At 36.3% G+C, this 21774-nt stretch overlaps 2 protein-coding genes across 3 annotated transcripts in view; both read right to left on the bottom strand.

The window, feature by feature from the left end:
* Positions 1 to 1579: 1579 nt before the first annotated feature.
* LOC132706588 (TBC1 domain family member whacked) lies at positions 1580 to 7112 on the bottom strand. Its single transcript, XM_060677995.1, has 6 exons — positions 6640 to 7112; positions 5994 to 6186; positions 5727 to 5941; positions 5434 to 5670; positions 2712 to 2897; positions 1580 to 2660 (listed from the first exon to the last, which is right to left on the bottom strand). The coding sequence occupies exons 1-5, from the start codon at positions 6890 to 6892 to the stop codon at positions 2716 to 2718; spliced, it is 1080 nt and encodes a 359-aa protein (XP_060533978.1). The 5' UTR covers positions 6893 to 7112; the 3' UTR covers positions 1580 to 2660; positions 2712 to 2715.
* A 274-nt stretch (positions 7113 to 7386) lies between these two features.
* The window catches only part of LOC132705809 (rabankyrin-5), an 81616-nt gene continuing 67228 nt past the window's right edge, over positions 7387 to 21774 (bottom strand). Inside the window, exons 11-16 of one of the 2 annotated variants that reach the window (XM_060676703.1) lie at positions 20678 to 20942; positions 19178 to 19360; positions 10707 to 11105; positions 8294 to 8533; positions 8072 to 8235; positions 7387 to 8004 (exon numbers count right to left, since the gene is read on the bottom strand). In XM_060676703.1, coding sequence (XP_060532686.1) covers positions 7844 to 8004; positions 8072 to 8235; positions 8294 to 8533; positions 10707 to 11105; positions 19178 to 19360; positions 20678 to 20942 — 1412 coding nt within the window. In that variant the 3' untranslated portion in view covers positions 7387 to 7843. The remainder of the gene's footprint in view (positions 8005 to 8071; positions 8236 to 8293; positions 8534 to 10706; positions 11106 to 19177; positions 19361 to 20677; positions 20943 to 21774) is intronic. The other variant, XM_060676704.1, reaches the window with a different exon arrangement.

Below are 21774 nucleotides of genomic sequence, written 5' to 3' on the forward strand. Positions count from 1 at the left end.
ATAAACGAGTGACTTAAAAAGTTTACCGAACGTGTTACATAGTATACTTTTTCTACGACCGTTAGTGTTGGGTACATTTTCGCAAAACAAAACGAATAGATTCACTGACATGACCGTCAGAATTCATAAACGTCAAAATTCAAGGCGTGGGAAAGATCTCCGAAAACATCCGACTTCTCCCAAACCCGAGCGGTAAAATCCCGGAAATGTCCGAAGTGACCCGGATCCGTGCGAAAGAAACTGACGTGGTAAAGTGACGTTTCCCGCACGCTAGATCGTTGTGTAGGTATTTTACAGACGGGAGTAGAAAATCGTATATAATGCAACAAGTGAGGTAAACGGCATTTGACTCACAAGTTTATTTGACACGAGCGGAGCGAGCTAGATCGGTAGGTAATTATGTATTTTTTCTACTCCCGTCTGTAAAATACCTAATTACACACCGATCTAGCATGCGGGTAGTGTCATTTTACCAAGTCAGTTTCGTTTCCCATAAATCGGATGTTTTCGGAGATCTTTCCCACGCCTTGAATGTTGACGTTTGTCAATTCTGACGGTCATGTCAGTGAATGTATTCGTGTTGTTCTGCGAAAATGGACCCAAAAACTAACGGTAGTAGATAAAGTATAATATGCAACACGTTCGGTAAACTTTTTAACTCACTCGTTTATTAAACCACTCGCTCCGCTCGTGTCAAACTCCTGAGTCAAATGCCGTTTACCGCACTTGTTGCATAATATACTATTACAGACGGGAGTAGGAGAAAGATGACCTATAGAGTTCAATAAAAGTCATCAAAACACCGTTTGTCGCAACAAAGCAAGGCTAAATTTATGATCAGAAGGAGTTTCTAAATTAAAAAGTACTGCTTTTATCTTGAGACTCTGCGGTATTCCGTTGGTTTTTCTCCTAAACAACTTGAAACTCATCTTTTGGTACTTACCTTGGCAGCTTATAAGAAAATCACAACACAAAATCAAACCGCAAAATTTTGAAATATGATTACTTTGAAAGTGCTCAAAAAGTTTTGTTGCAAACCCTTCTATGAAATTTTATTTAGCATGTTTGAGTTTTTTTTCAAATAACATATTTATTTTTATAAATACATTGTGCTTTATTTTTTTAATCAAATATTATTCAGATATATGGTGTCTCCTATAATATTTCGATATCAAACTTTATCTTTTTTGAAGTTGCCTTTGTTTGGTTTAACTGTCTTTTGTGTAAGAATGTAATGTAAGAAATAACGGCAAAGTAGGTAATCAATATTCAAGAACCGCAAAAGGTATATAGAAGTGTTCTAGAGTATAATGTGTTTAATATAAGGTATATATTTACGCTGGTAAATTTTAAGTACGGATATGCTTTGTATGCTACAATAAACACGGACTTGTACTTGTACAAAGAAAAACAGGATTGTAGCGATTAACGTCTTAATGAATAACTTCGCAAGTTACTAAATATCGCTAACCGAAAAATGACAACCTCATTCCAACGTAAATTTAACTGTTGAGGTTTGCAACAAATCGTTGGAAAAATATGAAATTCGACGGAGGTGGCTAAATTAAAACCATAGATAATTAAATTATCGTGTAATTCTTAATACTTTAATAAAATATATTGACAATACAAAAGATATAATTAGAACCTCAACAATAACAACTTTCTCTCTCCCTTTCCGGGATCGAGATAAACTTTAAAGAAAAATACTTTCTCGGAAATATATTAACAGGTTTTTTTCTCCTCCCTATGTACAGGAACATTTGATGTTTCTGGACATAAATCAAAACAATATCAACTAGAAAACGTTTGCACCTTAAGACTAGATCATGTGCTCCCTTATTAACAAAACTTATAAATAGAATGCGGAGATCTGCTGTACGGTGAGTCCATTTCTCGTTCTTTTTGACGTTTTTCAGTTAGCCTTTGTACTTTGTGCACCCTGTATCGTAAACGGAATCTAGTGGAGCACCCAGATTTTTTTACAATTTTTAAGCTACGTTTTTTAAACAAGACTTGCATATTTTTAAAAATTTGATTTCACTTTTTATATGTTTGTAACATAATTTAATAACAACTTTTAATATTTTACAACAAACTTGTTTTTAATATATAATAGAATACAGTGGTTTCAAAAAATGCTCAAATTGTTTTCCATCAGCTGACAGTAAATCATTGACATTTTTTGATATTTAGGAGCACAACTGGTCCACAGTGTTGAGGCCAGAATTCAGTAAGTACAGTCAGTACTGCAAATTTTTTGCAGTGTCTAAAACACAAGGACAATATTCTAAAAAATAAGCACTTGATTTACTTCCCTAAAATTCGACGTATTAAGAACAAGAATAATTTGTAAAATGTCTGGAAGCTGAAGGAAATCAGTTAATCAGATAATAATAATAATAATAATAATAATATGTTAAGTGGAATAAAATTACCATAGAAGTATATTTTCAAGAACGTCCAATATATAGGCTGTTCGATAACAAGATCAGCAAGGATTGTTTTGAAGAAGGCCTCTTTTGAATATCTACCACTAACCGAGATAACCCTCAATAAACGAAAAACGAACACACTGTACAACAGCAGAGCTCGGAATTAGTCAGTTGTAAAACGAATCTCCTCTTTTGAATACACTATTGAAAATTTGGCACAAACAGCTGCAAACAAAACCATCTCAAGTCGAATCGGTGACTAAACTTGAATCTTACCCCGTTATCCACCGTCTTCGTTGCTTTTGGCGATCTTCTCCAACTTGATCCTCCTCGTCTGCTTCTGGTGTTCCACTTGAAAGTCCCTTTCCGTCAAATCCAACCGGTTTATATTGTAAATCAGATTCTCCTCGACCAACACTTCTTCCGGAGGGTTTCTTAGTCTATCTAACGTTTCGCATAAGCCTACAACAGAGCACCGTCACGTAGAGGCGAATCTGAACGAAATCTCTGCCAAATATCCGGTAAATTCCAATAAAAATCATTTTCAAAGTATTTTATTCAAAAATTTTCCACTTTTTACTTCACTTAATTTGTAGTGGACCGAGAAGGCCTTTTCTTAGCAGTAACAAAAAATTATGCAACTACGGTCAACAATGACTGCAATCTGTTACTTATAACACAATAAATTAGGACAAATAACCACCCCCCCCTTCCCAATATCCTAAATATTTTCAATTTTTGAGTACCTGTTATTCTTTCAGACATAAAAAATGCGCCTGTCGTTTGTACCACTAAATTCACTATGTAGACAGAGCATTTGCCAACGATATTCATTACACAACTATATTTTAGCGACAATGCGCATCGGACCAGGATTTATATGCGACTTATTACCCATTCCGTAGATGATACAACAACATCGGTAAGTACTGATAGTGTTTCCCACTAACTGTCTAGCCGCTTGAAGAATGGTTAAAGTGCTTTTGAATAACATAAGTTTGTAAACACAAAATGCAATCAACGTGAAGTTAGTATGGCACAGGCCACACAAGCCGCTTCGCACCTAATGAGCTGGCAAAATGGCAAATTGCTCAAGGCAGAAGTCGAGAAACTTAGAAGAAGAACTACTGCTACTACCACAAGATGAAATAAAGACATTTCGAAAAAGTGTCAAACAAGTGGCAAAAATCAAAACCGACTTCAAAAAAAATCTGTGACTATATTAAAAGAAAAACTCTGAACATAACTCAGAATACAATGTTTTTATGGCAATAATGTTTAAGAAGCTCCTTGTACTGGGCCTAATAAACCTGAGCATTGATGTGGACTAAAAAGTTTAAGTTGGATTTAAGTAGCACGCCCAAATCGCTCATCTGATCCATGCCTTCCCCGAGTGCTAGACAGTCATTTTGAAAGGTTATTCTTGAGAGCAGTTTCACATCGTCAGCAAAAAGAAGGCAAAAACTATGCTTTAGACAACATGTAATGTCATTGATAAAGAATAGTAGGGGTCCCAAGTGAGAACCCTGGGAGACGCCAATGAGACTAAGATTTGAGAAGACTTAAAGTGGTTCAAATGCATCACTTTCCAGTGATGTAACTTTCTATCCAGCGCAATAAAGTACCGGAAACACCCAAGATCTCGAGTTTCTTAATCAACAACCCATGGAGTATCCTGTCAAATGCCTTGGAGAAGTCTACTTATGAATGATGTCAGATGCTAAGCCCGAACTCAAAAATTTTGTGATTAATTTTTTGAATACTTTCGGAATGGCATTGAGTAACTAATAGGGCGGTAATTAGCGGCATTGGCTAAATCACCAGAATTGATACTACAAAACTTGATTTCCAGAAGTCGGGAAATATGCCGTCCTGAAATGACTCGTTAAAGATGATAGGCAGAGGTCTAGATAAAATAAAGGATTCTGAGATGTAGAGGGTGAACTTTATCTGGTCCTGGCCTGTTACCAGGGTTAATATTACTCAACCCTAAATGAAATTACAAAAGTTGTGCCGACCCAATGAGGGCTGATATGCCACATCAAGGGAATTGTTGACATAGACTGAGTCGAGAAGTACTCCGCAAAGAGTTCTGCAGCTTGAGGGATCATGAAATTTTTAAAATGAATAAATTAATATGGAGTGGATATTTTGGATGTAAATTAATACAGGGCGAGCCAAAATGAAGTATAAATATTTAATTACGAAAAACGTAAGAAGTCAATTTTTTTCAATGGACACCCCATATTTTGATAATTTTCTTCGATTTGGCATAAAACGTTAAGGTGACTTTGTATAAGGTTGACTATTCCGATAATTTATAGTTTCTGAAATAATTGACAATTTAACATTTTCCTATTGGAATAATGCTATAAAGTAGCTGTTATGTTTTATTATTAATTAGTCATGATACTCAGGCTCTAAAAATAGAATTCCGAATGAAATTCAAATTTTGTAAATCAAAATGGAGCTGTAGGGAACTCAGAAAATTAAAGAACAATTTGGATCGCTGAAGACAGGTACCATGTGGAACACTAACGTGTTTCGAAATTTTGTTTATTTATTTTTAAATTGGTAATATAATTATAATTATCGCTACACATGATATATGTTTAAACACCATGCTTGCTCAAATCACGTTCAATTCTTCCCAAATTGTTTTATCAGAAATCCTTTTTGCGTTTATTTTCTTTTATATTCTCTTATGGTTAAAGCGATATTTTTGTTTTTAATATTTTTATATTACAAATAAGAGAACTCGTGTGAAACTGAAATGTGAATAGATGGTATTTTGTTATAGCATTATTACAATAATAAAATGTTAAATTATCAATTATTTCGGAAGCTTTGAACTTATGGAATAAATAACCTTACACAAAATTAACTTAATTTTTTTGGAAATGTCTGAAAATATTCTGAATAAACAAGTAACTATTGCAGGTTGGAATTTTTTATTTTTGGCCTGGATTTCCTCGAAATGCGAAGGGGCGAGACTCACCGGGACAGTTCTTCCTACTTTTGGCGGTACCGAGACAACCGATCAATATAATCAGTGCAGTTTTGAACAAAACCTTGACCCCTTCGCACAAAAACACGTCCCAGACCCTTAGCAAAGTGTCCCAAGGCAAGGTTCTTGTAAAGGCGCACAGGAACCACTCCGTACAATAGAACAAAGGTTCGGCGTTCACTTTTTTCAAGTGCCTATACACGGGCGGACAGACTTTCTTCAATAGGCCTGCAACGATCATCACATTTGGGCAAAGTTCCGAGTAAGCTGTAGATAAAAATAACCTTGCAAAATGAACCCGTCTCTCCTGACAACTTCCATGTCGGGGGAGTAATAGTCTTGCAAATACTTATTGGAAATGGACACCAAACACCAAAAAGCTTGTTCGGCGGGCATGTGCATTAGTAGAAACGCTGCGACGGGCGCTTGCGCTTGACAATACCCTATTTCGGGATTTAGAACAGTGTACGCCTTCAATACATTGAAGAGCTCGTGTTGTCTACAAAATGAATCCAAAGAAACGTGTAATCTGTAGAGTTCGCACCTCTTACCCGGGTTTGTCCTCAGAATTGAACATCTCATGAGTTGGAAACTGCCTGTGGATATCTTTCTTTATGTCTTCCAAGCACTTGGAATCGCCCGTTGCCCTGAGACATTCGTCATACTTGCCCTGTTCCTGGTCTAGGTATAATTTTCCGCCGCATAGGTACAACCACGCCCTGGGGCGTATCGACATTGGTATTCCTAAAAAAAATGTTTATTACATGAACAATAAAACTATTACAACAAATTATCACATGCAAAGGTGAAGGGGACAGGTATTTGAATAATTATATTAACAATTAATAATATTAAAATAAGATATCGCCTAACCAGCAGATATATATTTTATTAAATAAGCCTCTTTTACACGAGCCAAACACATAGAATCCTATTTTTGACTTATTCCTCACTTTCTTTTTATCAATATTTATACTACTTGCTACATGCTAGGTAAAACCTTTTCTTAAAATTTGACACCCATTTTTATTGAAGAAATTAAGCCCTTGGTAACCCAGAGCTTACTTTTTTTCTTTGTATTACAAAATTTGTCCTTGTCTAATTTACAGTATTTCGAACTAGTTTTCATTATTCAGTCTCTACATTCTTTAGGATCCCATAAAACATTTAAACCTTTGAAGGTAAATTTGAAATTACCTTTACGGCATCTTTCTTTGACTTTCCTGTAGTTCCTGTCCATGTAAAAGTTCCAAGTGCTGAGCATTTTTAGCCATTTTCTCTCTCTCCTGAGGACTGTCTCGGGAGGAGGACCTTGCCTTGGTTCCGGGGAATATTGCGCTCCCCCCAAGAACCCGTGTCTATCGGGCACGGTCGATATAACCGAACCGTCGATCAGCGTTGAAGCCTCCGAACATTCGGATATCGTGTCCGCATTAATAGAAGATGCCATTGCGTTGTTTAAAACTGAACTCCCACACGGATCGCTTCGAAACACATGTCCGCGGGAGTCTACGTCGGCCTCATTTTTTACCAACGTCTGGATTAAATTTTTGGCGAAACCGCGGTCCGCACTACGTGAACGGATAATTAAATCATTAATAATTGAATTTAATGAGTTCGCGACGGGGGATGGGCCAATGTTTGCGAAAAATGACACATAAATAACGTCAAGTTAGCAGCGAATCTTCTTCCTTTCGGGTATCACATAGTGCAATTCTTCTACTTTTTATTATTATTTCTTATGACCTATTTTACGAGGATTATCCGGCCAATGGCAGTTAAATTTCGCCTGTCTAGATCGCGGTTCGTTTGAAAAATCAAACGCAAGGATGGAAAAATAAACAGGTATAAATATCCAACACAGCCTTTATTAAAATTAAAAGACACGAGACAAATAAGTAAGCCAAGGGTCTTCTTTTTGTTGTGTTGGGTAATAGTTTAAGTAATTCTTTTACGTCTTATTAACATTTCTAATAGCAGAGTTTACCAGAATCAGTGGAACCACGGCAGTAAAATTTCGCGCTTTTGGATAGGTCTGGACATGAAAAAATGTTCATGTATGAATATATATGACACAGTCTTTATTACGTAAACTTACCAATTTTTTATATAAACCCCACAAAATGGCACCGACTACATAAACGTGCAACGAAAAATATATTTTCCAATAAAAGTAACATATTATTTATAAAATGCTTAAAACTAATGTAGGAATGCTTAATACGCTATGTCAGGGAGAAAATCTGCTTCAAGGTATAGTACGTATCACAAAATGACATTAACCAAAACGACAAAAATAGTCGCGACAAAATAACAAATCTTACTATTTTTGTTTGCTTTTAGTGCAACAAGTCTTTCCCTTAATTAATAGCACTGGTCTTACAAATATTATTCAATTGCCCTAACTAGCGCCCACCTTGAGCACCTCGAAACAAACCTTACATACTCTCACCGGTTTGTTCTCGCCGAATTTAATTATGGGCACCTCGGAGTCGCTGCATTTACTGCATAGAGCCCTGCCACAGTGCCGACAATGATGGGTACGCACGGTTATCGAGAAATCTGCAAAAAAGGACAATGGGTCAAATTACCATCTAAAATTAAAGAAGAAGAGTCCAAGCCGCCTTACTCTTGCCGCACTCTTGGCAACAGTCCGTGGTCGTCCACGTCGCCGGCTGCGAAAGCTGATCGAGTAGGCGTGTGAGCAGCTGCTTGCTAGGCACTTGATAATTGAAAATGGTGATTCGATCGCAGTTTTCCGTGGCCAGGCACGTGTTCGCCTTCACCAGTACCCTGAAACGCTCAGCGAAAATGCAAAAAGGTTTTTTACGAACCGACGAGGGAGAAATACCTGCACAAGTTACCGTTTCCCTTCATGTACGCTAAAAGCAGCGGCGAGTTGCCGTTAACGTCTTGCTCGTTGATCGGATAGTTTGGCATACATTCGAGGAAAAGCTCGCATATCGCGGCCGCGTTGTCCTTACCGTATTTGCAGAGCTCGTGGAGCGGATTGCGACCCTTAAAATTGACCGCCTCCGCGTTTATGTTCGACTCCGTCAGCAGGGCCCTTACTACGCTCAAGTGGCCCTCCCTGCGGTAGAGAAAATGGTAGGTGAATCGCTCACGCGCGTTGAAAATCAAATTGAGTTGAAAAAATTATATCGGGCAAAAGCTCATGGTTAACTTGGACAGTTTCACTTTCCGGGGTGAAGATTGCGGCTCCAAAGGAGTTTTTGATTTGAAATTGGCCTAAATTTACCTGTAGGTGTTTTACAATACGCAAAACCCGATGTTAGACCAGTTCCAATGTCTTTTGTTAAAATTTGGGAAACAGTTTAAAAAGGGGCATTTTGATGATATTTTTTACATTAGCGTGGGGGTGTTGCCAGTAGTAATTAAGTTTGGAAAATGGCGAATATTTTGGGTTATGAATTAACAACAAATAAAAATTTGTCTTATTCCATCGTACTTGAAATGTCACCTTTCAATATGTTTATGTGACTAGTATATATCTTGTTTATTCTGAAAAACCTGTAATGCATCTACAACGTTTAATTTCGTCATACGAAAGAAGGCGTTTCCATGGTCTTTACAAAATTTGAGTCAGTGGTTTGAAGGTAAATTTTTATGCCAGATATATAGTTTCCGAGTCTAAAAGTGTGACATCAAATTCTGGAACATGTTGGGGTTTATCAAACGCATTTTCCATTGCTATAAGCAACTTTGTTATTTAAATAACGAAAGAAACCCAGACCTAATCCAACCTTTTTACGTGTCAACAAAGAAGTTCGAAAACTAAAAATGTTGAATTCGAATTAAGGGTTAATTTTCATAAGAGCTGCAAAAAAATAGAAAGTTTTACATGTTATAACGTGATCCAATGTTGACTTCCTATATTTTAATTGTCTAGAAATTTGTCGATTTTATTAGATTCTGCAATTATATTGAACACATACGTATTTAGACTATTATTTGAAAATGAGAGACAACTTGGCAACAATGGGCTCGAGTCAAACATTTAACGCCTTCTTAAAAAGTCCCGAATATGTCAGGTTACAATATGTACACTTCATCATTTATTCTCAAATTTTTAAGGATAACTGAAAGTGTATCATGCAAGTTGGCTAATCGCTTTAGAAGCGCTTCAAAGCTTTCACCGTTGTTTTTTTAGCTGTCGATTAAAAATTTTAAATATGACAAAAGTTTGACAAATAAAAGATTTTATTATTAATAACTATCCTGAATAATAAATGAGGGTTTTATTCCTTAAGTTAGGATTGCTAGACGTAGTTAATCTTTGTACTTTGTACTTTGTGAAAAAATTCTAATGTTAAGCAATGGTCTTCAATGATTCGGAGAGAAAGACAGCAGGTCAAGTGGGCCTCTCAAAAAATGTCCAGATAGACCAATAGAAAGAAGTCCTCGATGGAGTGTAATTTGAAGAAAAGTTCACACTTTATTTTGAAAAAGGAACACCCACCCTAGAGAAGATTTTGATAGAGCTCGGCCAGAGCGTCAGTAATTCCGTCGATAACCACAAAACTTTTAAAACATGGATTTTGCCTGGGAAATTGTTTGCTGAACAAAATAAAAAAGAAGTATAAAGCAGTACTCAAGAGAGAAGAACAAAATCTTTTACCTTGGTGACGTGGATTAATCAAGTAGTATCAAAGAACGTGTCAAGCCAAAAATATTGCCATTGTTCGCTGAGCTTCTTACAGAAACATATTTTGAACATCTAAACAATGTGAAGTCTGCCTTTTTTTTACTTGGGTGGATTTGAAAATATCGAATGAATAGGAAGGGCAAACTGATAGGAAACGAGAACATTCCACACATTTTAGATGATTGCGCAGATAAGTAATTGTAATTAGCTATCATAATTTTGCACCTACTAAGAGCCACAAATAAAAGTCTGCGGTAGGATTATGAACTGAGGAAGAAGCTTTCGGAATTATTACGGTTAATAATCATCTTATTATAATTAAAAGATTTATTCAAATATTATATAGGATAAATTAAAACTTAACGCTAAGAGAACATTAGGATCTTTCTTAGAAAACCATGTATTAATTTATATGATAATATTTCGACCAGGCATGATGGAAGAGTTTATTTTATTTTAAATGAGGTAAAATTTGGCATTTTTAAGTGGCTTCTTTCGAAATAGCTTTAGAGAACGGTTGGGGAACATTCTCTTGGTTTTCCTATTTTATCACGGTCAAGAATAAGGAACAGTTTTCAAAAATGGAACCCCTGATTACCTGACTGCTATGTGGAGGGCGTTGTCTTTGGCGGCGTCGACCGCGTCGCAGTCCGCGTGGTTCTGCAATAACGCGGACACGGCGGCGGCGTTGCCCGCCTCAGACGCGCAATGGAGGGCGGTCCTCTTCTGCGCATCTGTATCGTCGACTCTCGCGCCCGCCAGGATCAGACTCCTCACCAACGTCTCGTTGCCGAAACGAGCGGCCAGGTGTATAGGGGGCGTACGCATCGAATCCTGCACCCTCGAATTGACGTCTACGTGAACGGTGAGGAGGAAGAGGGTACTCTCGATGTCGCCCTTTTTGATCGCCACGTGCAAAAAGTTCTGACCCTTCGCGTCGAACTGTTCGGCCGCGCTGGGGAAGCGGTCGAGGATCGCCTGGGCCGCCCTGTTGTTCCTAACCGAACCCGAACGATAAATCGCGACGTGTATGACGCGTTAATGTGGACCGCACACTCCGTTTCTTATTGCGAGAGGGTTATCAATTATTTTTTGAACTGTAAAATTTAGGTCTTGGCCGTATTCCACGAAGACATGGATCCTGAGTGCGCCAGGTAGACAGACTGGTTGTTAAACTTACCATAGTGTTTAAAATTAGAATTATAATTATAATACGACCAAAAATATAGTGCATTTATTGCTTTGACGTTTTAAGTATCTTACAATACCTTAACCGTAGACCTTCGCAGGACCCTTTTACAACAGATGTTTATTCTGCATTAAGTAGGTCTTGCCTGAGATAGACCGTAACGAATATTTGTAGAACCTTGAAATTTTTATTTGAAACGTAAATGGACTGTTTTAAATTTGATTAAGCATTGATGCTGCGGGGTATTTTCGAATAAGTAGAAGCTATTATTTTAACATCAGGTGATACGTATCGTTTTTAAGAGCTTAATCTAAATTGTAATATGTGTCGTATATATTACGTAGGTAATTATATATCAACTCTCTTGCTTAAAAGAAATTAATAATTTCGACATTAACGATATTCCAATAGCAATGAAACCGAACACATATCAAAAGTTCTAAAGAAATATAACGTCAAAACCAGATTCACCACTTGTCCAAAAATCTCTCGACATCCGTCAAAGACAAAATTGCATTTGGAGTCTACAGGATTCCATGCATATGCAGAGACGAGACGAAAAATATCAACTAGGCTCAAAGTACATGAAAGAGCATTAAGACAAAGACAAATAAACTCATCAGGAGTTGCCGAACACAAAACCGGACAAAATTCTTGCATGTAATCAATTCATCTACCAACAAAAAATCCGAGAGTCTATAGAAATCTATAAACGATCTAACAGCCTTAACCGCGATTCAGGTCTCTACCTGTCACCAATATGGAAATCAGTCATCTGAGGCTGTGTTTATGCCCCTCAATTTTTGTCTTGTGTGTCTGTCGATTAACAACATTCTTCTTCTGTATTTTTGTGTCTTCTACATAGTTATTGAATTTGTAAACAACAACAGTATTTTTTAAGACTATAGATATAGCAGACATGGAAAACAACGCAGAGTTTGAAGACGAAGCGGAGATGGTAGTCGAACCAAATTGTTTGGAATGTCTACAATTTTATAAAAAAATCGGAAGGGGAAATAGGAGCAGCAATAAAAACAAGTGACATGACCAAAGTTCCGAATGCAATGATCAAGAGGAAAGTGAAAGAAGATGCTGGTTTTTAAAGAGCAACACGCAGATCTAATTAGGCGTATAATCTACCACGCTTATAAAGTGTTTTAACCCTATAAGGACTGCATAAAAAAGTACTGACAGACTTAAACGTTAGTTGTGCCAAAGAGTCGTGTACTTTTTTGAATAAAATGGATTTTCAGTTCCATACAATTAATAAACGTCAAGTTCTAATGGAATATCAAAGAATTTCGCAATGGAGGGTCTATTATTTAAATGCAATTGAAAAATTTCGAGAGCAAAATAGGTCAACATCGTATTTAGACGAAACGTGGTACGATACTCACGGCACAGTAAAAAAAGGATGGTGTGATAACAGTAACAAGTGTGTTCTAGACACATGGAAGGCAATAAAATTCTTCATGCTGGGTCCAAAAATGGTTGCGTGGAAGATGGCTTATTTTTGTATAGCAAAAACGTCAAACATTCAAGTGTCAACATGACCGCAGAAATATTTGAGTTCTGGTTTGAAAATAAACTGTTGCCAAAACTATCGCCAAATACTGTTATTGTATTGGATCATTCAGCCCAAATTAGAAAAGTTCCAAATACTTCTTCAAATAAAGAATAAATTAAAGAATTTCTATACGAAAATGATTTATATTTTGAAGAGAGCTACAACTTCTGGAATTGTTAAAAATAAAACATTTTAATAAAGATTACAAAATCGATTCTTTAGCATATCAAAACGGACATGAAATTTTAAGATAACCCCCGTATATTTAACCCGATTGAGATGATTTGGTCAAAGTTGAAAGCGCATATAAGAAGAAATAACACTGCACCAAAATTTAGTGACAGTACCATAAACGTAATTTGGCAAGAGGTAGCTAAAATATCAGTACAAAGCTGGTTTAACTGTGAAAAACGAGTAATAAAAGAGGAAAATATTTATCGAGAACGATTAGTGGCGGAGTTGATCATTGAACTAGGACTTATACTTTATTATTATTATTATTATATTTAATATTTTGTATATTAATTATGATACTATGTAGAAATGTATCGAAGTAGAACGTAATAAATTGTTACTTTGTACCAATTATTGTATGTACATGTTTCAAGAATTCCGAAAAAGGGGCTGCGGTTTTGGAGTAATAAACAGTAGACAAAGTTAATCACGGAGTCTGTTGTGAAAGCACTATATATTTCTGGTCTAAGTATACTTTCCTGTAGTTGGTGGCAAAATGCGCTCTTGAGAATGGCAAATGTTAGATCTTAATCCTCTTGGGTTTGTCGGTAGTGGCTTAGTATTTTAATCAAAACGAACTGAATATTATCATTAATCATTAATGCTGGTGATGTTTTGAATCATTCCTCCAAACTGTTGTTGGAATATTCGTCTTCAATAAAATAATAGAACGAAAGCCGAAAAAACTTTGTCACTTCCCTCTAGAGGCAACTAAGCATCCTCCTAAACAGACCACTCAACAATTGCATTCTGTGTTACCACACCTCTCCTTCTTTTCTGCCATTACGCCGTAACTTAACATAATCCGTTAATCGATCTTTGATTTAACTAACCTTTCTTAAGGCCGATATATGGACTGGCCTAAATTAAAATGTAGGAAATGGATGTGAAAAAGATATGTACAAAAAGGAGCTACTGGAGATTGTGATTTTGAATGAACGCCTTTGTACGAAATTTGTTGTCGACGAGAGGAAAAAAAAATGGTAATCCCTTTGCCAAAAGCTAACGAAACTCAAGAATTTAAAGATTTAAAACCAACTGGTGTCCTCCCATGCCATCCAAAGACTTGATACATTTCTGAAGTGAAAGAAAGATTAAAAGAGAGATTATTGTTATTAGCCCACTGCTGTATGCTATATCTACATTTATAACATCCAGAAGGTACATTGTAGTGCTAAATATTATGCAGATGACACACCGATATAATTGTTATTCACTAAAGATATTTTGTTCGTTCTTGTCAAGCAATATACGACGATTTGTAAAATCTTAAATCAATCTTATTAAAGCATTTCCTCATTTTGAACCCAAATAAATGTTGTTTAATGATATTTGGTTAAAAAAATGATGTTTCTAGTATAAAAAACAACAATGCTATCAAAATAGGGGATTGTCACTTATAAATTAAAGAAAATGTTAGGAAATTAAAAGTTATTAGTTAAAAGTTAGTGTTTATGTAATATTAAAGCTGTTGTACAACAGTTACGAGATTCTGACAATAACATTTTAAAAAATGTTATATGCTCTATATGTTCGGCCATGATGTTATCTACAATCCTACGGTACATGTTTAACGACACCACAAAAGAACAAAATATAGAAAGCTTAAAATTCTCGCCTTTGTCTCATATATGGATTCCAAAAATTTGGGAGGATATGGAGGATAGAAGAAAAACTCATTTAGTTTGTTTTTATCATCGAATATTGTTTTATACATAAAATAAATATTCGTTTTAGAGGGCTAATAACACCACCTCGCCAGAGATCTTCATTTTTTGGGAGTAGGTCTATCTACAGCAACTATTTTCCTGTCTATGTAAAAATACTTGCTCCAAAATAACTATTGAAATCACTAGCTCAGAGAAGTACTTACCTGTAATAAATTTATTTTACGTATGCTATGCCGAAAATATTTTATTTTATTTTTTATTTTTTTATTTCTACATTGTATACATACGTATATATATAACACTTCGAAGTGTTTTCGGAGCGCGAGCATTGAAGATGCCAAGTGAGATTTTGGCGAAACGTCTGCAGGATTCCAGTCGGATGCAGGATTCCAGTCGGAGTTCAACGAGCGAACGGATGATGATATCCCGGAATATAGTGTCACCACATTTTTCCATCCGTGAATCAATACGTGAGGATATATATATATATATATATATATATATATATATATATATATATATATATATATATATATATATATATATATATATATATATATACATACTCGGGGGCTCACAACTGGTGGGTACGGGCCTGGTGAACCCGAGGTACCCTAGCTGAGCCTCATTCTGTTTCAACTTGTCTTGTTTGGGGCTCTCTCTCCCTTTCATCTTTCCTATCGGCCCCCCTAGGCCAACTCTTGGTATTTTTCCGACCCCGACGCTATTAGGTTGCGAGGGCTAGGGGTCTCTCCTTTTCACCTATTTATATTTCTACCTCGTATATATATATATATATATATATATATATATATATATATATATATATATATATATATATATATATATATATATATATATATATATATATATATATATATATATATATATATATATATATATATATATATATATATATATATATATATAAACGAAACAAAGATAAATAAAACAAACAAAAAAAAAAATATATATATATATATATATATATATATATATATATATATATATATATATATATATATATATATATATATATATATATATATATATATATATATATATATATATATATATATATATATATATATATATATATATATATATATATATATATATATATATATATATATATATATATATATATATATATATATATATATATATATATATATATATATATATATATATATATATATATATATATATATATATATTGTTTGGGGTACTACAGTTTCCTATGTTAACGAAAACTATTATTTGTTATTCGCATAGTAGCAAAACATTATGTATTTTCTATTGCACGGATTTATGCATCTTACGATAAGAGTTTGTGTTAACTCCGAAGGACACTAGATTAGACTTAAGGAACTTCGGTAGTTCTCCTGCCGCCGAAGACAATACAAGAACAAAGCAGTAGAATACAAAACGAAACAAAGATAAATAAAACAAAAAATACGAGCGGCTAAGGAGAAGTGGAAGAATTTGAAAAAAAAAACATGATATGTTCAACATGTACAAGAAGGTTAGGGAAGTTGCTGGCTTATATAACAAAAAGGCTGCTAATTCTATAGTGGATAATACAGGAAAAACTTATTATTAAAATTAAAATTATTATTATGAACAAAAAATGCTTGAGATATGGAGTAAAAGGTAACCGGTTGAAGACGACAGGCCAAATATACAAGATAATGCAATTCAAGATGAAGGACCAGAAATCTTGAAATCGGAAGTTCTACATGCTATAAAAACAGCCAAACCCAAGAAAGCAAAGGAACCAGACAATATTCCAACAGAGCTCTTGTAGATGATCCACGAAGACCACATCAGTGCCTTAACTTAGTTTTTCAACAATGTATATGATACTGGTAAAATACCCGAGGAATGGTTGAAGTCTGTTTTTATAGCCCTTCCGAAAAAACAACAGGCGAAGAGATGCGATGAATACAGCTTAATTAGCCTCATGAGCCACACACTTAGAGCCTTCCTTCGCATAATACTTGTAAGAATAAGAAGCCGGTGCGAAAGAGATATAGACGAGACCCAATTTGGTTTTAGAAACGTACTTGGAACCCGCGAGGCACTTTTTGCCCTAAATGTGCTTCTACAAAAGTGTCGCGACCAACGTAAAGACATCTGTGTGCCTTTCATCGACTACGAAAAAGTATTTGATGGGGTTCAACACGATAAGCTTTTTAATATGTTAAGGACCTCAGGTATCGATGGTAAAGATCTACGTATCATAGAGAACTTGTACTGGAACCAAAAAAGCAGTGGTATGATTCGATGGAAGATTAACCCGCGAATGTTGCATTCAGCGAGGTGTCAGGCATTCTCTCCCCGCTATTATTCAACCTTTACTCAGGTGTGATTTTCAAAGAGGCTCTACAAGATAAAGACCATGGAGTGAAAATCAACGGCGAACTGATGAATACTATTCGGAATGCCGACGACACGGTCATCTTATGCGATAGTATCCAAGGCCAAGGCCTTCAAGAGCTGTTGGATTGCGTAAACACGACAGGACGGAACATGGGTCTAAAAATGAATGTCGCTAAAACAAAATTTATGGTATTCAGTCGCCAACCACATGCCGATGCATCCTTACATATAGACCAGCAAAACATTGAGAGAGATTACAGATATCTTGAATGTTATATCACAGACCAACTAGATCCAGATAAATAAATCAAATGCAGAATAGAAACAGCTCGCACAAGTTTAATGAAAATGGAACCATTCTTCTGCAATGATAACTTAAACCTCAAATTGCGCCAAAGAATGAGCAAATGCTATATTTGGTCTGTGTTGGACTCTCAAGGCCAATGCTATTAATCGCCTGGAAGCATTCGAGATGTAGTTGCATAGAAGAATGCCAGCAAGTGCCGTCCGTGAGTTATTTAACACAATCAAAATACGAAAAATATGGTACCTGGGGCATGTTCTTAGAGGGGAACGCTACAAAATCCTTCAACTCATAATGAAATGCAAAATCGAAGGTCGCAGAGGCGTTGGAAGGAAACAAATGTCATGGCTAAAGAACATCCGCGATTGGACCGGAATACTCAGATTAGCCGAAGACGGTGATCTACTCGCCAATGTAATTGCCAACGTTAGGGGGACCTGATATGGCACCGAAAGAAGAAGGAGCCGATTATTATGCGAATGATCTTTACCCCGTCCACCCGCCATGTTTGTCTTAAATAGTTGGCCAGCATTTCTCTGTTTTTTTTCTCGATCTTGTTTTGGCAGGTTGATTGCTGCTGGGATTGCAACGTCAACAATATCAATTGACTTTTCTGTCTTGTTATAGATTAGAATATTTGGTCAGTTGTGTTGGACGAAGTGGTCACTCTGTATTGTTCTGTTCCAAAAAATGTTGAAATTGTCACTAGCTCCGGCGTTTAGCAGTAATACGATCGTCTTTCACTCAGTCTTTCAGGTTGTAGGCTACTTCCTTATGAAGTTGATGCGTAGTATCTAAGATAAGAACGGGTAGACTTGATACTAGATAGCACACATGAAGAATTCTCTTTTATCGGGTTGGGATATCTACCGTGTAGCTCCTTCCTTATCTATTGCACCCTGAGTTCTAACTGAGCAATCATAGTCCAACCAGTAGTGTTCGTCCTGCAGTCAGAGTGGCGTAGTGATAAAAATATTTTCGCAGGAGCTCCACCATTTTTATTTTATTGTACAGTCGTCGGTTTACCAGACCAATGCCCCATATATATCGTGGTAAGTGGATTCTCCTCTTACTGGGTCTCGGGTGGTGGGCGCGGTATCTCGATAACTTGTCCTTATAATTCTATTCATCTGTCGAGTTCTGTAGACGCCCAATCGACGACTCCAAAGCTGTACGACGCAACATGAGTGGCATAGGGATTGACTGCTGTTGTTGTGTTTCGAGCTTACAGGTTGGTCTTGAATATCAGATTTTTTTCGGTAAGCTGTGCTTTGACGTTCTCAACGTCTATCTATTTTTCTATATATCTGAGTTGTTGTCGAAGGTCTTTTTCAAGGTCGAAAACAGTTTGACATCGTCCATGTACATTAGAAGGGGAAGCCTGAGCTAATTACTAATACGATATCCTTGCCGACGGCTGAAGATAATAATAATAATAATAATAATAATAATAATAATAATAATAATAATAATAATAATAATAATTATTATTATTATTATATAACTTTCAAGTTGTCTACCTTGTTTAACGATCTCTGTCATTGCAAATTTACATTTCATTACTCTCTCGCATTAAGAAATCTAGTATAAAGTTTTTTCTTTTTCAACAGTAGAAGTATTATTATTATTATAACATCTTTCCCGAGCTACAGCCAGTCGAGTGTCACATCAGAGCGATAAAGATTTTACGCTAAGAATATAATTCAAATATTATTGCACGCACCTGGAGGTGAGGGCGGCCGCGAACGGTGAAAACCCGTTCTTGTCCCTAAGACTCAGGTCAATCTCGGGTACGCTCAGCAGCAGCGAGATGATCTCCTCGTGCTGATTCTCCACGGCCACGTGCAATGGCGTCTTCGAGTCGGCGTCTCTGGCGTTGATATTCGCCCTGTGCTCTATGAGCGTCCTGCAACGGCGTACAATCGAATCTTGACCTAAGTAGTACCGATACCAAAGCTAATCTTTGGGATTGACTTCATAAAATTAACAATATTCGCCCCAAAATGAACCCGGAAGAGCTGCTAATGACAATAGGTGAAGTAATAAAGCCACCGAATCGGTTATTTGCTAAGTACACCGCCGACACGACTTTTAGATGCATTTTTCTTGAGGTTAAGCCGCAACCATTATAACGACAGTAATAATTTTCGAATTTTAAATGGCAGAACCTATATTTTTTTGCATTTTTTTATTCGGAGATCATTCTACGTAGGATAGAACGGTTTTGATCATTTTTTTTGTTTTTAATTTTTTATTTAGTTGTAAGTTGTAATTCTTTACTTGTCTAATTTGTTTTAGGATAACCTAGTTTTTTCAAATAGAACCCTAGTGGGAAGAAAAACATTTTAAAACCGGTACTTTTTTTGCAACATTTTGACACCAAAATTTTCAAAATCCGCATAAAGGAAAAAAACAAATAAGTAATAGTATATTATGCAATAAGTGCGGCAAACGGCATTTAACTCACGAGATTATTTGACACGAACAGACCGCAGCGGAGCGAGTATTTAATAAACGAGTGACTTAAAAAGCTTACCGAACGTGTCGTATACTATACTTTATCTACGACCGTTAGTTTTTGGGTACATTTTGACAAAACAACACGAATAAATTTACTGACATCACCGTCAGAATTAACAAACGTCAAAATTAAAGACGTGCGCTAATATTCCGAAAATGTCCGAAGTGGCTCGAATCCGTGGGACAAGAAACTGACGCTTCCCGCACGCTAGATCGGTGGGTAATTAGGTATTTTACAGACGAAAGTAGAAAAATGCTATTTGCCATTAGACAAGTAAAGGAAAGTTTCATTTACAATTTTTCCCATGATCAGGTGACCCGGTAAATAGTGTTTATAATGGTCACAGCCTCGTGGACGCAATTTTCAAAAAATAAATAAAAATTTAAAAACAAAAAAAAATTAATGAATCCAAAAATGCAAAAAAAAATAGGTTGTGCCATTTAAAATTCGTCGTGTTTCCGCTAAAACCGGATGTGCAACCATTGACTACATATTGTCAAAAAAATTTACATTCATATTAACCCTTCCAAATTTCAAATCGCTATCGCTATGTTCCTTCCCACTTTCTGGTGTCACCCGGTATACAGGGTGTTGTTTCTCTGACACCAGATAATCAAACCATTCAATCTGGACTCAACCCCAATACCGAATCTATATTTTTTAACTCGATAACACCCTGTATATGTATGTAAAGATTCTGACCTTGCCACCGTTTCCAATCCCCACTGGCAGCACAGGTGTAGTGGGGATTGGCCGTCGCGCGCTTCCTCGCCCCCCTCGCCGTTCGAGCCGGGCATCCTGGGTGAGTCCAGGTCGCATCCAGCCCGGATCAGGAAAATGGCGGCAGATTCCTTGTTCTCGTCGATAGCCCGGTGCAGCAGGGTCTGCACGCAGCCGTCCGGCCCGGGGCCCCAACAGTCGGTGTCGGCTCCGTGCCTGACCAGGATATTCGCCACGTCTTCTTGGCCTGTACGTGGGTATAGTGTGTCTCAAAGTATCTCGTTTTGGATTTTGACGATCCCAAAAAGTAATTACGACCGTCATACCTATCGTTATTGCGTAAACCCAACAGTCATAGACTATACTCTGTAACGTCGTCATTAAGATCTAAACTGTTAAAAAGAAGATAACATTGTGCAAGTCAATTATTTTCCCGCTAGTTACTTATACCCTCAATTAACGGCAAATAAATAAACTTCTTGTATTTGAAAGAAAGGTGCTTAAAATGAAATGTGGACCCCAAAAGGACAAAACAACAGTAGCATGAAGATACCGTGGGGCAGTGAAAGTATAGTGGCACGTCATGTGATAAGATCAGAAGACCACAGATTGATAGTACTTTTTGAGAGGCCGGATGGCAGAAGATCAATAGGCCGACCGAGAAAAAAGATGGAAGAATGCCTTCGCAGTCGACTTATCTACGAAGAATGTTAAGGAGTCTAGCTTGGACTAATGTGAAGATACAGAGCTTTTTTAAAACTGGTTTCAAAATTATCTAGTTTTTCAGACATTTTTTATTTTTTGAATTTCTTAGAAAAAAAATTCATAACGAAAATCTAAACTTACAATTAAAGAAACTCCAGATTGACCTCCATTATTTTTAACGCAGCATTGGCATAATTTTCTGCGTAACTTCGTAGAGCTTCCTTTGTATGATACTGAACTTTGTAAATTTATATAACCTTCTTCAGACCAGATAATTTTGCTATAAATCCCTATCTCTGTTATTTTATTAATACCAGTGGCAACATTTTAGTCTTCATTGTTGGTACCAGGGATGCAAATTATGACCTCACTTA

Source organism: Cylas formicarius, unplaced genomic scaffold (assembly GCF_029955315.1).
Source record: "Cylas formicarius isolate icCylForm1 unplaced genomic scaffold, icCylForm1.1 PGA_scaffold_8__14_contigs__length_24414737, whole genome shotgun sequence".
NCBI classification, from domain to species: Eukaryota; Metazoa; Arthropoda; class Insecta; order Coleoptera; family Brentidae; genus Cylas; species Cylas formicarius.

Excerpts from the sequence above, each read along its gene's own strand:
- LOC132706588 (XM_060677995.1), bottom strand. The coding sequence starts at position 6,892 with ATGGCATCTTCTATTAATGCGGACACGATATCCGAATGTTCGGAGGCT. Across the intron at positions 6,187-6,639 it reads CAAAGAAAGATGCCGTAAAG|GAATACCAATGTCGATACGC; the intron begins GTAATTTCAAAT and ends CATTTTTTTTAG. Across the intron at positions 5,942-5,993 it reads AATTCTGAGGACAAACCCGG|ACAACACGAGCTCTTCAATG; the intron begins GTAAGAGGTGCG and ends TTCATTTTGTAG.